Here is a 15976-nt window from a genome sequence, read left to right as displayed (position 1 = left end):
GACTCTGTCACCACATTATAAGTGCCCTATCTCCTATAATGTAGGTGACAGTAATGCTTTTTATTTAGAGAAACTATCTATTTGAAACCACTTTATGAGCGATTTTTAGCTTTATGCTAATGAGTTTCTTAATGCCCAAGTGGGCGTGTTTTTACTTTAGACTAAGTGGGCGTTGTACAGAGGAGTGTATGACGCTGACCAATCCGCGTCATGCACTTCTCTCCATTCATTTACACTGCACTAGCGATATAGTTATATATCGCTATGTGCAGCCACATACACAAACACTAACATTACTGTAGTGTCCTGATAATGAATATACATCACTACCAGCCTGGACTGATGATTATTCAGAATCCTGACCCGTCTGTAGCATCTCTGTGAGATTTACAGCAAGGCAAACGTAATCTCGCGAGATTACGATGTAACCTGTCATTTCAAACGAGATTACGTTTGCCTTGCTGGAATCTCACAGAAAAGATTCAGAAGTGGTCAGGATTCTGAATAAACATCATGTCCAGGCTGGTAGTGATGTATATTCATTATCAGGACACTGCAGTAATGTTTGTGTAAAGGATCTGCCAGGCACAGCTTCTGTGTCGACGCCCGTGGGTAATCAGTCTGCACCCGCTCCTAAGTCTGAGAGAGTGACACGATCTTCTACCAGTCAGGCTGAGAGGCTGAGGAGTAGGAGAGCCTATCACAGCCTGGCCAGACGGAGCTAGCTCCCGCCCTCTGTCTATTTATACCTGCATTTCCTGCTCCTCCTTTGCCTGTGATTCTTTCCTATTTCCTGGAAACTCTGCTGTTCCAGCTATTACTATTGACCTCAGCTTCATTTTGACCCTGGCTTTACTGACTACGCTCCTGCTCTGCGATTGGTACCTCGTACACTCCTGGTTTGACTCGGCTCGTTCACTACTCTTGTTGCTCACGGTGTTGCCGTGGTCAACTGCCCCATTTCCCTTAGCTTCTGTGTACCCTTGTCTGTTTGTTACATAGTTACATACATAGTTACATAGTTAGTACGGCCGAAAAAAGACACATGTCTGTCGTGCACTTATTGAGCGTAGGGACCATCGCCCAGTTGTACGCCGTTGCCTAGGACGGGCCGTTGCAAGTAGGCAGGGACTGAGTGGCAGGTAGATTAGGGCTCACATGTCTGTCTCCCTACCCCATCATAACAGTTTGTGAATGTGGCTGCACATAGTGATATAACTATATCGCTAGTGCAGTGTAAATGAATGGAGAGAAGTGCATGACGCTGATTGGTCAGCGTCATACACTCCTCTGTACAACGCCCACTTGGTCTAAAGTAAAAACACGCCCACTTGGGCATTAAGAAACTCATTAGCATAAAGCTAAAAATCGCTCATAAAGTGGTTTAAAATAGATAGTTTCTCTAAATAAAAAGCATTACGGTCACCTACATTATAGCGCCGATCTCCTTATATAGGAGATAGGGCACTTATAATGTGGTGACAGAGTCTCTTTAAGTTAAAAGGACCATAATGCGGGACATACAAATGTATTTTGTGCCTGCCACCAGATTATGCTCATTCTAAAGTGCTACCAATGGCAGTTACATAAACTAACCCTGAAGCGAATACGAGGCATTACAGATTAATCTCTGGTTTTTTCTTTATTTATAAGACGTAATTGTAGAACTGCTTCTATGGAAAACTAATTTTTACACAAGGGTTTTGTATTCTGCAAGTCAAGTTTTCCTTCTAGTATATTTCTGTTCTTGAAAATGTCATTATGCATTACTCTAAAATTGACTGCCCCTTTAATGGGGTTATGCAGGTTTACATTTTTTATTTTTTTTATAAACTTTTAAATGTTCCAAATAAATAAACGATTAGTACTCTCCTATTCTTTCCTCCTTTGATCCAGCGTTGATACCCCGGTTGGCTTCTGGATGATTGTTTACATGCAGACAGCATGTGACCGCTGCAGCCAATCAGAGGCCTCAGCATTGGCTGGCATAAGACTTAGCGATGGATGTCATGATGCCAAGAATACAGCATGTCACCACTCCGCCCTCTGGCCACAGTGGTCACATGCTGCCCACATGTAAACAAACGCCAGGTGGCAACGCCGCAGTCTACACTGGGTCCGTGGTAGATCGCCATTCTTAAAAATAGGTGAATACGAATGTGTTTTTTTTACTAGTTTTTATTCCAACACATTTGCAACAGTTTGTAAAAATGTTTAACAAACCCAGATAAATCCTTTTAAGTTGTATTAAAGGGGTTGTCCTGGCACGGAACAGTTTTTCATACTGATGACCTATTGACAGGATAGGTAATCTGTTTATGATTGATGGGGGTCAGACACCAAGACCCCGCACCGATTGGCTGCCTCCAGGCACCGGATGTTATGCAGTGGCCGGTGTCAGAAGCAGATGGCTCCGTACACTGCCAAGCGGACGCACTGCAAAACTGCAACTCTGCTCCTATTAACTTGAATGGGAGCACAGCTGCAGTACTGCAGCACTGCCGCTATACTGTGACTGGAGCCACCTGCTTCTGCCACGGACACCCAGTGCCCGGAGGCAGCCGAAATAGCTGATCAGTGCAGGGTCCGTGTGTTTACAGAAATCAGAAAATTAGAATGGATAGTCAGTAGAACATCTGGTATCTAGAATGTGAGGTGCTGCTCTTTGCCATTGTTCAGTATTTTAAAGAAATTACCAGGCATTGGCCATTTAAAAAATTTACATTATCATTACAAAGACTGCAGTTATCCCTAGTAGTAATAACGACACCTCTTTTACTCATTTTCTATGTTTGTTCTTCTAACCTAAGTTCTTCCATTTCAGGTTTTACTGCGAGTGAAAGAGAATGAGTTGCAATATTTAAGAAAAGAAGTCTCCTGCCTGCGTGAGGCTCTCCAAAACATCCAAAAGGTAGGAATTTACATTTTGGAAATATGTTAATGTTGTCAAATCAGTAACTGATGCCTTCGAGAAACATCCAACTCCGACATGTTGAAAGAAAATCTTTCTATACACATTTCTATTGAAATTTGTAAGTGAAGACCACCGGAATTTGCAGAGCAACGTGCGTTATATCCGCATACAAGATATACACCGGTTTGGAATAATGAACACTACTAAACAATGCTGTGCGGCACCTATACATGTTGTATATTAACCTTTTCATGACCGGTTTGTTTTGAGACTTGATGCTACGGAAGTGTACGGCGCTGTGGCTGGTAATTACTAAAGAGGTTGGCTGATCAGTGGGGGTGCCTGGAGTCGGACCCCCACTGATCTGATATTGATTACCTGTCCTAAGGATGGGCCATCAATAAAAAAATGCCTGGAGAACCCCTTTAAGCACAGCTGTGTGCAGCACCTTGAAACCCAGACTGGCATCTGAGTAGGCCAAAGAATGAATCTAGTAACGTTTGGTGAAGGTGTGTGCCGAAGACCAAGTAGCAGCCTTGCAGACCTGAGCAAATTAACCTCTTAACGCCGAAGGTCGGATATATCCGTCCTCTGCAGCTGCTAGTTCGCGCAGGAGGACGGATATATCCGTCCTGTGATGGCGCGGGTACTGAGACTGTACCCACGCGATCAGCGGCAGGAGCACGGCTGTTATACACAGCCTGGCTCCTGCTGCAACTGCCAGAATCGAAGCGCGCTCCGATTCCGGCAGTTTAACCCATTAAATGCCGCTGTCAATAGTGATAGCGGCATCTAATGTGTTTGACAGAGGGAGGGAGCTCCCTCTGCCACCCGATTGGCGCCCCCGCAAACAAATCGCGGGTCGCCGTCTGGTTTCCATGACAGCCGGGGGTCTAACAAAGACCCCCAGGTCTGTCTTCCGCAACTGCCTGTTAGGCGATGCCAGAGGCATGACCTAACAGGTTGCCTGTCAGTTTTACACTGACAGGCAATAATGCTTCGGTATACTAAGTATACCAAAGCATTATATATGCGATCATCAGATCGCGTAGTGAAGTCCCCTGGTGGGACTAAAAAAAAATGTCAATCAGTTAAGTAAAGTTGGTGAAAAAAAATAAATAATAATTACAGTGAAAATCAAATATTTAGTAAAAGTGTCAAAACAAATAACACATGCACATATATGGTATCCCCGCGATTGTAACGACTTGAACAATAAAATGAACACATTAATTAAACCGCCGGATGAACGGCGTCCAAAAAAACCGCAAAAAACAACGGCAAAATTCTCTTTTCTCCCATTCCCCCCATAAAAAATTAAATAAAAATTAATCTAGAAGTCCTATGTACCCCAAAATAGTACTAATGAAAGCTACACATTGGCCCGCAAAAATCAAGCACACATACGGCCACATCGACGGAAAAATAAAAAAGTTACCAAAATTTTGGAATGCGGTGATGCAAAATCAAGTAATTTATTTCTAAAAGGGTTTTTATTGTGCAAACGCGGGAAAACATATAAAACCCTTACATATTTGGTATCCCCGTAATCGTGCCGACCCATAGAATAAAGTGAACATGTTATTTACGCTGCATAGTAAACGGCGTAAATTTGTAACGTGAAAATCAATGCTGGAATAGCTGCTTATTTTCATTTCTCTCCTAAAATAAAGTTAATAAAAGTTAATCGATATATTATAAGCATCTAAAAATGGTACAAGTACAAAATACAACTCGTCCCACAAAAAACAAGCCCTTATACGGCTATATAGACGGAATAAAAAAACAGTTACGACTCTTGGAATGCGACCGTGAAAAAACAAAAAATAATCCTTCGTCATTAACGTGCAAAATGGTCCGGTCATTAAGGGGTTAAGCTTGATATATACCACCAAAAATAGTAGGAATAACTACTGAGCACTGTATATCCAAAAATACACAATTATGTTTTTGTCATTGATATAAAGCAATACATAAAATACTATGTGGCCAGATGTTCCAAAAAGGCCCAAAGATGCAGAGAACATCCAGGAGACCTATCAAAATATCACGCATTTATGGGAAATTACACCAGACAATACCAGTTATAACATGCCTGGGAATGCACCCTTAGGCCTTATTCACACGGACATGCCTGTTTTGCGTGCGCAAAAAATGCTGCGTTTTGTGCGCTAAAGGTCTGTGTGTCATCAGACCATGGTGCGCTGCTGCGTGATTTTCACGCAGCCGGCATCATGATGACACTCTGTTTTTATGTTTACAAACCGAAAAGGACGTGGTGCTTTTCCGTTTTCATTCATCGTTTTTACTACTGTGGCGCGCATCACGCGCTGCACCCGGAAGTGCTTCCGTGTGCCGAGCAGGATTTGCACGCACCCATTGACTTCAATGGGTGCGTGCAGCGCGAAACACGGGCAAATATAGGACATGTCGTGCGCTGCGTGAAATTCACTGACAGTCTGAACGGCCCCATTCTTTAACATAGGTCCATGCGACGCGTGTGAAAATTACGCGCGTAGCACGGACGTATTATTCATTCGTGTTAATAAGGCCTTATGAGAAATATTCAACAGGTGTACTTAAATATAACAAAAGAAAACCTAGAACAAAGAGGTCGTAGTGACTAATAGAAAAATATGCAGTACACTGTGAAAGAGTACCACTATACGCAGAAAGGATAAAACCTATAGATAAACCCTCAATAAACATCCTCAAGGTACATAAATTGAATGAAAAGATTAAAATGCCGGGGGGCGTGGCCAGCAAGCAACAGGAGCGGTCGCACTGAGTGAGAGCTCCGGCCGGTAACCCGTTATACCTGTGATCCTGACAGAATCCGGAGACCGACAGACCTCTTGACAGACTCACGAAGTGGCACTGAGTCATGGCACCGATGGGTCCCGCGAAAGGTACATCGGCGGTGGAGAAACTGAAGGACTTTGCCCGGGACAGTTCTCAAAATTGCGCCGCAGCGTCCCAGGCACAGAGATCCCGGCTACCACGAGGCCAGAGCACTAGCACGGCGCAACATGAGGAGACGGAGCCTGCGGCGGACATGACCCTGCAGCAGGTATATGAACAACTGCTGCAGGCCATTACTGTATCCACGACATCGCTGACAGGGAAGATAGAGGAAGTGAGGGTTGATCTGGGACTGGTACGCTATGATGTGCATAAGTTAAGGGAGCGGGTGAAGGACACAGAGCAAAGGATTTCTGCCATTGAAGATACTAATATACGCATTCCTGCAAGATTGTCGGCGGTGGAAGCTAAAGTAGAGATGTGGCAGCAGAAATGTGATGATCTGTAAAACCGCTCCCGCAGGAATATTGTCCGCATTATCGGCTTACCGGAACGAGTAGAGGGACCAACACCTGGCACCTTTATTGAGAGATGGTTCCGTATTACCTTCCCTGAGGCGCAGTTCTCAGCAGCATTCGCGGTGGAGCGCGCACACAGAGTACCCGCACGACCGCCGCAGCCAGGCATGCCACCAAGACCCTTATTAGCTCGTTTACTCAACTGGAAGGATCGGGATCAGATTCTGCAAATGGCTCGTTTACATCCTAATATTCAGTATGAGAATTCCAAAGTGATGTTGTTTCCCGATTTACAAAAAAAGCGCGCCACATTTATTGCGGGATCTGAATATATCATATTCCATGGCTTATCCAGCTCGCCTACGCATTACTGATGGAGGAAAGGCGGTTTTCTTTGGAGATCCGAGAGAAGCGGAGGAATGGCTATCTATGAGACCAGGCGACCGTCGGGATTGAAAATAGCCACGTGCAACTCGTCAGGTTGGCCGAGATACCGGAGGTCCAAGTATGCAGTACGGCTTTTCTTCTTGGTGAACGGACTGGCAGATTGGTGACTGAGCCAAGACCTTCTGATTTGAATTCCTGAAGCCATGAGATGGGGAGGCCAACTCATCCTTTTATACTATGGACTGTCCGGTGTTTCTAGCTGAAGTATGAAGAGGTCTGATGGGGAATGGCGGGGGTAACTTGGGCTAATATAGTTGCTTTATTTCTGTGCAGTTTAAAAGTAACATCTTCATTGTATGCACAGATACCCCGAAACAGTCAGCCATGAAATAACAGTTACAGTTAAGCCTTTACAGGTTGCTGATAAGTTTACCCATGGGAGGGGAACCATCTCATGGAAGTCCCCACAGGGGGAAGTTATGTTTTGTTGGATGAAAGTTACAATGCTTGCTAGATGTATTCGGCAATATACGAGATATATGCTAAAGATATAGATTCCATTATACACAGGGGATAAGGGGGGAATCCTGGTCAAACATGTGCCGGTAGGCGTACGTGGCTGATTTGAAAGTTATGTCCTGGAATATTAGAGGCATGGGCACTCCCCGTAAGAGAATAGCAGTGTTTCAACATGTGAGGGAATTTGGGCCGCATATTCTATGCCTCCAGGAGACGCATATAGTGGCTGATACAGCACATCGTCTAAAAAAAACCATGGGTTCAATGGGCGGAACACTCGTGGCACACAACGTATTCTCGTGGGTTCTCAATTCTAGTTCATAGATCGGTAAGGTGGAATGCCACGCAGACGGTGAGAGATGCAGAGGGGAGATACGTATTTACCCATGCATATATTAATTGTGTCCCATTTGTGATAATAGGGATATATAATCCACCCCCAGCAAATTTGTCCATAATACAGTCAGCAGTTCACTTTGTTTCCAGCTACCCTGACTCTAAGGTAATATGCATGGGAGATTTTAATCTCCTGTTGAATCCGTCCCTTGATAAATTTGTACCTCTGGGTGGGGCTGGGGAATTGACCTCAACCTCCAACCTGCAACGCATGACGGATGGGGTGGGTGGAGATGTGGAGACTGAGACATCTTCAATCTATTGAATTTTCATGTTTTACTCCTGTCAGGGGGGGCACTGTCTAGAATAGACTGTGTTCGGATCAGTTTCACTGGAACCCAGGGTGACTGAGGTTGAATATGCCCCTCCTAGTGTATCGGATCATGCGCCATTACAAGTGACCCGTTTATATGATAGACAGGCTAGCAAACTCAATTGGAGGGTCCATCCATTCTGGTTGTCGCTGATAGGGACGAATGACCGAATTCCTGATCAGTTAACCCAATTTTTTTAAATTCATGGCGGGGAGACTGCTGCCTTATTGAAATGGGATACATTTAAGGCATACTTGAGGGGCTATTTGCGGTCCACTATCTCCTTTATTAAAAAAACATCCAGGGTGGAGGAAGATAGTTTGGCAGGGAACTGGAAGGACAGGGAACAGACATTTATAGAGGAGCCGACTGAGGAGAACAGATTGCAATGGCAGCAGGCGGGCAAGCTGTATCAGATACATCTAAAGGAGAAGAGGGACAGGAAGTTGTTCTTCCTTAAACAAAATGCCTTTGAATTAGGTAATAAGTCTGGTAGGTTATTGTCACACATAGTACATTCTAATAAATCCTCTCCAGCTATTCTGGAAATTTTAGATGAAGGGCGTCAACCTATTCATGACGCTGAGCAGATTGGAGATCGGTTCCGTAGATTCTATACGGATTTATATACATCCCAATGTGATTACTCGGAGGAGTCATTGAAGGAATATCTGGAGGGGATAGCATTTCCGCAGATATCAAGGGAACATAGGGATTATCTGGATGGGGCTATAGATCTGGAGGAATTACAGACGGCAGTGAAGGATCTAAATAGTTGGAAGGCGCCAGTACCTGATGGGATCCCGCTGGAAGTGTATTCCCGATATCTGGATATCATTGGTCCTGAGTTGCTTCAGATGTATACGGCAGCCTTTTGAAATAGGGGAATTGCCTACTTCTTTATATGAAGCTACTATTATTATTTTGCTGAAGCCGGAAAAGGATGCTTTGGAGTGTGGATCTTACAGACCTATCTCCCTGCTCAATCTAGACTACAAGATATTAACAAAAATTTTAGCGTACAGACTTAAACATATTATAACATCAATCATACATGAGGACCAATCTGGCTTCATCCCGGGGAGGTCCACATCTGGGAATATTCGAAGGGTTCAGGCGGTTTCACAAGTAGGGAGGCAGCTGAATAGGCAATGGGCGTTGGCATCTCTCGACACGGCAAAGGCCTTTGACTCGGTAGAATGGAAATACTTACACGCGGTTCTAACAAAATTTGGGTGCGGGCCTGAATTCTCCAAATGGATATCTATCTTATACAAACATCCTAGGGCGAATTTATTAGTTAACTGGGTGGGTACGGCTTTATTTGATTTGAGCAGGGGCACTAGGCAGGGATGCCCACTATCTCCTCTTCTCTTTGCACTAGCCATAGAGCCATTGGCCCTCCGCATACGCCAAGACCATATATTTAGGGGTGTGAATATTGGCAATAGAGAGAGTAGGATAGGATTATATGCAGATGATATGGTCCTATATATGTCCGAGGTACACGAAACCCTACCAAGGGCTATTGACATTGTGAATTGTTTTGGTCAGTATTCGGGCCCGCTGATAAATTGGGCTAAATCGGCACTGATGCCGTGGGAAGTGGATTGGCCAGATATATATTATAACCTGCCGGTAGTTGAGAGTTTTAAATACCTAGGCATTCACATCACTAAGCTCCCAGCGAAGTCTCATGACAAAAATATATACCCATTGGAGACAATTTTTATGGAAAAATTTAGGGCTTGGAAAACGCTGCCGTTGTCCGTGGCGGGACGGGTGAACTTAGTAAAGATGATCCTTTTACCAAAGGGATTGTATTTACTGGAACATGCGAATGGACCCATTCCGAGATACTTCTTTGATAGGTTACACTCTCTTGGCTAGCTTTGTTTTGGGGGACATCTCGAAGTAAGATAGCACTGACTAAGCTACAGCGTCCATGGGATAGGGGAGGTATGGCACTACCTGATTTCTATATCTATTTTTTTGAGTGGTCAACTGCGATACTTGAAGGAGTGGATCAGCAAGGGGGAGGAATCCTTTTCCTTTTCCATGAAAACATGAGATTATCCCACAGCGGCGTTCCTTCCTCCATAGCCCCATAGTTACACATCAATTTTGCTGCCTTCCACACCTGATGTGCTAGTCTGTGAAGCAGAAGAAGGTTACCTCTAAACAAAGCTGGACTCTCCAACACCGGCCACATGACTGAAACTCCCAGCACCTGTCCCAAAGCATAGTCATGCTGTTCAGATAGGATTCTTGAGAGCTCGGTTTCAGAATCTCAGATTTTTTTTTTCTTCCTTTTCTACGCTCTTGCGCTACTAATTCATGTTTCAGTATTGCTATGTATAGCTTTGAATTACTGTTAAATCTACAGGTATTACTCGTGCCCAGTCTCTCATAATTAATCTAAAAATCCTTTAGGGGTAGGCACGGACTTGAACATTCCGAGTGATGCTATGTGGTGTTATTTTCTTTAGCGGTCAGAAAATTCAAGTTTCTGGGAAAAAGTAACCGTGGTTTGTTTTATTATTGCTCACCTGTATTACCTATAAGTTGTATAGGTGATCCCGGTTTTTCCCACGCTACCACACCTGTGATACAAAAAGTTTTTGCATAATACTTTTGGTAATAGTGTGTTATACCTTGCACTAGTAGTTCCTATTGCTGCGCGGTTCTTTCCCGCGCATAGCTACAGGTATGACCGATCCATTAACCGGTTAATTCAACTGTTTTGATTACAAATTTATCACTGCATTGCTGTATAATGTTGGAGTGACATGACATTGAATATTTTATCTGCGAATGTAGGAGGTCTGGGTGGCACCCATAAGAGGAATCTAACTTTTTAATTTATCCGTAACCAAGGGCCACAAATAATCTGTCTTCAGGAGACGCATCTCACACTGGTCATCATACTAAAGACTGGTTGAACCGAGCATGGATTCAGTGGTCAGCCCATTCCACACATAGTTCCTATTCAAGAGGAGTCTCCATTCTAGTGCACAAGTCAGTCAGATGGGAACCTGACATGGTTCAGAAAGATCAGGGCGGCAGGTCAATTTTTATACATGCATGGATAGAAGGCCAACCATTTGTGCTAATTGGGCTGGATCTCCCACCCCCGGCACCTATGACTGTACTTTATGAAGCAGCTAAGTTTGCCACCCAGTTTCCCATGGCGGGAGTGCTTTGTATGGGAGACTTTAACCTTCTATTGGATCCCTCCAGAAACAAGTTCTTCCCTGGGGGTCTGCCTGACCATTTACCTACATCCTCTCCTCTGGCTGGTTTCTTGGGGCAGATGGGCTGGCTTGACATGTGGAGACAGCGCAACCCAACCAAGCAGGAATTTACCTGCTTCACTCCCGGAAGGAACTCCCTATCTAGGATAGATTACGTGTGCAGTAATTCTAAAGTGTATAGCATGATGGAGATTATTTTCCATTTATCCCGAGCTATGTCGGATCACTCACCTATACTGTTTAAAATCAATCTGTGTCCACAACTAATCAGTAGGGGACCCAGGAAGATGCATCCATTCTGGCTCACGCTATTTGGTGATCAGGATCGCATACTGGATCAATTGACACTTTTCTTTGACAATAACCTCCCCTTTGATAATCGCTCAGCTCTATGAGACGCACTAAAAGCCTATCTACGCTGTTGCTTACAATCCTCGATCTCGTATCTCAAGAAGCAATCCTCTAAGATGGAACTACTGGCCACTGAATGTACAACCATAGAAGCCACGTTTTATTTCTGATCCCTTTTCCCTCAACCAGCAGAGTTGGTTACAGCTGGGTAGGGAATATCTACTCTTCCTCCATGAAAAGACTAAACGGCATACCTTCTCTAATCCGAGGTACTTCGAGTTCGGTAATCCGTCAAGTAGTCTATTGGCACATCTTATTCATAGTAACTCCACTTCACCAGCTATATTACGTATTAACTCAGAATCAGGGGATACCCTACATGATAATGTGGATATACTCACACGTTTTTCGAACTTCCACACGGACCTTTTTACAGTTCTAAATTACGGGTCTCCTCATCGAATATCAGGTCTTACCTATCACAGATAAATATACAGTACCTTCGCTGACTGTGTTACAAAGAGAGTTTATGGACGCCCCTATCACTATAACCGAATTGAAAGAAGCTTTGTCGTCTAATGGCAAGGGGCAAGTCGTCTGGCCCTGACTGAATACCACTTGAGGTCTATACCAAATGCCAGGATCTCCTACTACCTCCGTTACTTACCATTTTGAATAAATCATTTGAAAGAGGGACTTTACCTGCTTCGTTCTATGATGACACTATAATAGTGCCCTGAAACTAGATAAATCACCTATGGATTGTTGTTCATATAGGCCTATTTCCCTGCTCATTACGGACTACAAATTGTTGACCAAAGTATTTGCGATCCGACTAAACTCGGTAATTGCTGATCTTACCCATTCCGATTTATTAAGGATTTATACCTGGGAGAAGTACATCTGACAATCTATGGAGGGTTCAGGCAGTGGCGCAGATGGGGAAACATGGCAATAATGACTGGGCCTTGGCCTCCTTGGATGCCGCCAAGGCATTCGACTCCATTGAATGGCCACCTCTCTTTAGTGTCCTTTCCAGTTTTAGCTTTGGTCCTGCATTTGTGTCATGGATACAGATAATTTATAAACATCCAAAGGCCAATATAGCCCTGAACGGTCTAACATCCACCTCATTTGCGCTTGGTCGGGGAACGAGACAGGGATGCCCCCGGTCACCCCTTCTCTTTGCTATGGGGATTGAACCACTGGCAATTACCATACGATCAGACCCAGAGGTGCAGGGTATCTCACATACAGCAGGAGAGGACCATATTGCTCTATACCCAGACAACCTCATGCTTTTTGTCTCCAATGCGCAGCTTACCCTACCTAGGGCAATGCACATTATAAACAAATTTGGTGATTATTCGGGACTTCGTATTAATTGGACAAAGTCGGCCTTATTGTATCTTCACCATGAGATTCACAGCCTGTGGGTTCTACGCTGGAACGCTTTGCAGTAGTTGATCACTTCAAGTATTTGGGAGTACATATTGTAAGGAAAACGGCACTCTCTCTTCCACTTAAAGTTCTCCCTCTTCTAGCCATTTTTAGGGAGAAATTCAAGATCGGGGCAGCCCTTCCATTATCCGTAATGGGCCGAATCAATTTGATAAAGATGGTGGTGCCGATGGTAAAGATGTCTTTTTTTCCTATACCGCAATCCTTTTTCATACAGCTGGACTTCTCCCTAATTATCTCATTTATATGGGGACGCTCTAGGTCCAAACTGGCCCTACACAAACTGCAATGGCCAAAAGAGAGAGAGCTGGTATTGCTCTCCCAGATATTTACCTCTACTATTTGGCTGGTCAACTCAAGTACCTTGGCTCTTGGGCTCTTGGACTCATCTAAGTCGTCCTCCTGGCCCGGAGGGTATGTTACTGGACTATTCTGCACATAACTCACTATGGCCCATATTGTTTCATCACCGAATCCCTAGAATCTCTGTTACCTATCCATCGTATGGCCAGGGGAGTATGGAAGGCGGCTTTGCGAATTTCAAGCTTCTCTGACATTCCTGCAGAAACTCCACTGTGGCACAATGACACTTAGAGTCCTTATGCAACTACCCAGATGCAATGTACTGGATGGGTGTGGGCATACAGGTGCTCAATGATCTATATGATGGTAATGCCTTCTTGTCCTTTGAACAAATGCAAGAAAGGGTTCACATTCCAAGACGGCATTTCTTCAGATACCTTCAGTTGTGTCATCTGCTTGCGACACAGTTCCCGAAACAGCGCCAGCCCACCTCCTATCCTATCCTCTCATCGGAGTGGTCCGATCCCGAGGTCCTAGGGGTTTGATTTCTGTGATCTATGCTCACCTGATTGGAAAGAAGGCATCTAATGTTCCCCGAAATGGTCCCAACTGATGCCGTCGCTCACGGAAGAGACTATTGTGGAATTAACATCTAATTTACATGTATCGCCTGCAGCCAATAACAAGCTCATTCAGTTGTACTATATTCATTAAGCATACTTGACGCCTTTAAGATTTAAAATGAATTGCATTCCTGAACCTTCTTGCCCACAAACTTGTTTATTTGGCATTTTAGACGAAGAACTATGGCCTTATCATACAAGAATCTTTTTGCGTGAGACTGTTTTTGGCTCGTAAAGGCATCTCTATACGGTGGATGGATAGACGTCCTCCCAATGTTGCAATTTGGAAACACATGGTTAATTCTACGGTTTCATATGAACGTATTCTATTCAAACACAGAAATTTCCCTGACAAATTTAATAAAATCTGGGACTCATGGTGCAGATCTCTAGATACTGCTTACTCCTTCAGAGAACTAGACCTGGCGGTGGAAACGCTGGTGGGTGGAGTGGGGTGATAGTGACTGCACTGACCGCTTGGGATTGATCTCCCGGACCTCTTGCATAATTGCCTCTTTGTAAAGTGTGTTATAGTATATGCACACTGATGTCTTCTATGCTTTTGTACCTTAACTAGTTAGTTATGTTTTATATATTCCTGCAATTCTATACTATTATATACAGCGTGTGTGTGCTTTGTCACATTTATAGGGACGCTGTTGTCCTGTACCTTTTTTCTATAGTTCATTCTGCTGTAAACTAACATTCTTTTTCAATAAAACGAGTTAAAAAAAAAAAAGAAAATTCGGTTTACCATCTCTATCTAAGGTATTTATATGCAAGTGCAAGAGCCCCTTTTGGTGTTGCCGTGCATTGTAGTTGACTTTCAAACTGTGTCCAGGTTTGGGAGTTAGAATAATTAGAATATTTGGCCTTATACTTGTCACACACATTTTGGGAATCTGGCATTTGAATAAAATCTTTTAGGAGATGACCCGTTTTCCTGAACAAATAAGGTGCTGAAACCGGAGTATCCGTGTCAAAAAATTCTGAAATTGTCATATTGTTCAGATGACCCCAAAAGTTAGGTTGAGGATTTCTCTTGGTTTCAATCGTAAAAGGCTTAACCCGTTCCCGACATTTGCCGTATGGGTACGCCATGGAAAGCTATAACTTCCCGCAAATTGCCGTATCCATATGCCAAATGTTTGGCACCGGCTCAGAAACTGAGCCGGTGCCATCATCGCCGGATCTCGGCTGTATCTTACAGCTGACATCCGGCTGTAATGGCGGGGACCGAAATTAGCTCTGATCGCTGCCATTAACCCCTTAAGTGCAGCGCTCAAACGCGAGTGCTGCACTTAACGTGTTTGCAGCTCATCGGAACCCCAGCAATGAAATTGCCGGGGTTCCGGTGGCTGCAATGGCAACCGGAGGCCTAATACTGGCCTCCCGGTCTGCCTAGCACGGAATCCGGTCAAGATCCGCCCAGCTGATCGGCTTCCGTAGCCGCCAGCAAGATGATGCCGGCTCAGGAGCTGATCCGGCGTCATCAGCGGTGGAAGTCGGCTGTATGTTACAGCTGACATTCACCTGTAATGGCAGGAACCGGAGCTAGCCCCGATCCCTGCCATTAACCCCTTCGATGCAGCATCAAAAGTGATTGCTGCATCTTAGCGTTGCTAGCAGATCGCCAACCCTGACAGGCAATTAGGACTGGCGACTGCTGCTATGGCAACAGGAGACACAATGGCCTCCTCCTCTGCCGTTACGGAAGCCGATTTGGCCCCGCCGGGAGGCGAAGCCTAATCGGCTTGCTGTCAGTGAATAACTGACAGATCTAATACATTGCACTACGTTGGTAGTGCAATGTATTAGAAAAAAAAAACATCAGACAGTTGGAACTTCAAGTCCCCTAGTGGGACTTGGAAAAAAGTGAAAAAAAATAAGTTTCAAGTAATAAAATAAAACACAATCACCCTTTTTTCCCTTATCAAGTCCTTTATTATTGGAAAAAAATTATAAACCATACGTATTTTGGTATCGCCGCGACCGTAACGGCCTGAGGTATTAAAATATTATATTATTTATTGCAGTCGGTGAACAGCGTAAAAAAAACCCGTATAAAAACTATGAAAAACGTCTATGAAAAAATAAAATTAGTTATGACTCCAATAAGTCAGGAAATAAAAAA

General features: G+C 44.1%; 1 protein-coding gene across 2 annotated transcripts in view; it reads left to right on the top strand.

Moving 5' to 3' along the window:
* Window positions 1-15976, top strand: part of TRIOBP (TRIO and F-actin binding protein) — a 412380-nt gene that overhangs the window by 323864 nt on the left and 72540 nt on the right. For both annotated transcript variants that reach the window (XM_075833639.1, XM_075833638.1), the window contains exon 15: window positions 2825-2911. In XM_075833639.1, the coding sequence (XP_075689754.1) occupies window positions 2825-2911 (87 nt within the window). The remainder of the gene's footprint in view (window positions 1-2824; window positions 2912-15976) is intronic.

This window comes from Rhinoderma darwinii, chromosome 7, assembly GCF_050947455.1.
Source record: "Rhinoderma darwinii isolate aRhiDar2 chromosome 7, aRhiDar2.hap1, whole genome shotgun sequence".
Taxonomy (NCBI): Eukaryota; Metazoa; Chordata; class Amphibia; order Anura; family Rhinodermatidae; genus Rhinoderma; species Rhinoderma darwinii.
This window is presented reverse-complemented; position numbering and strand designations above follow the sequence as displayed.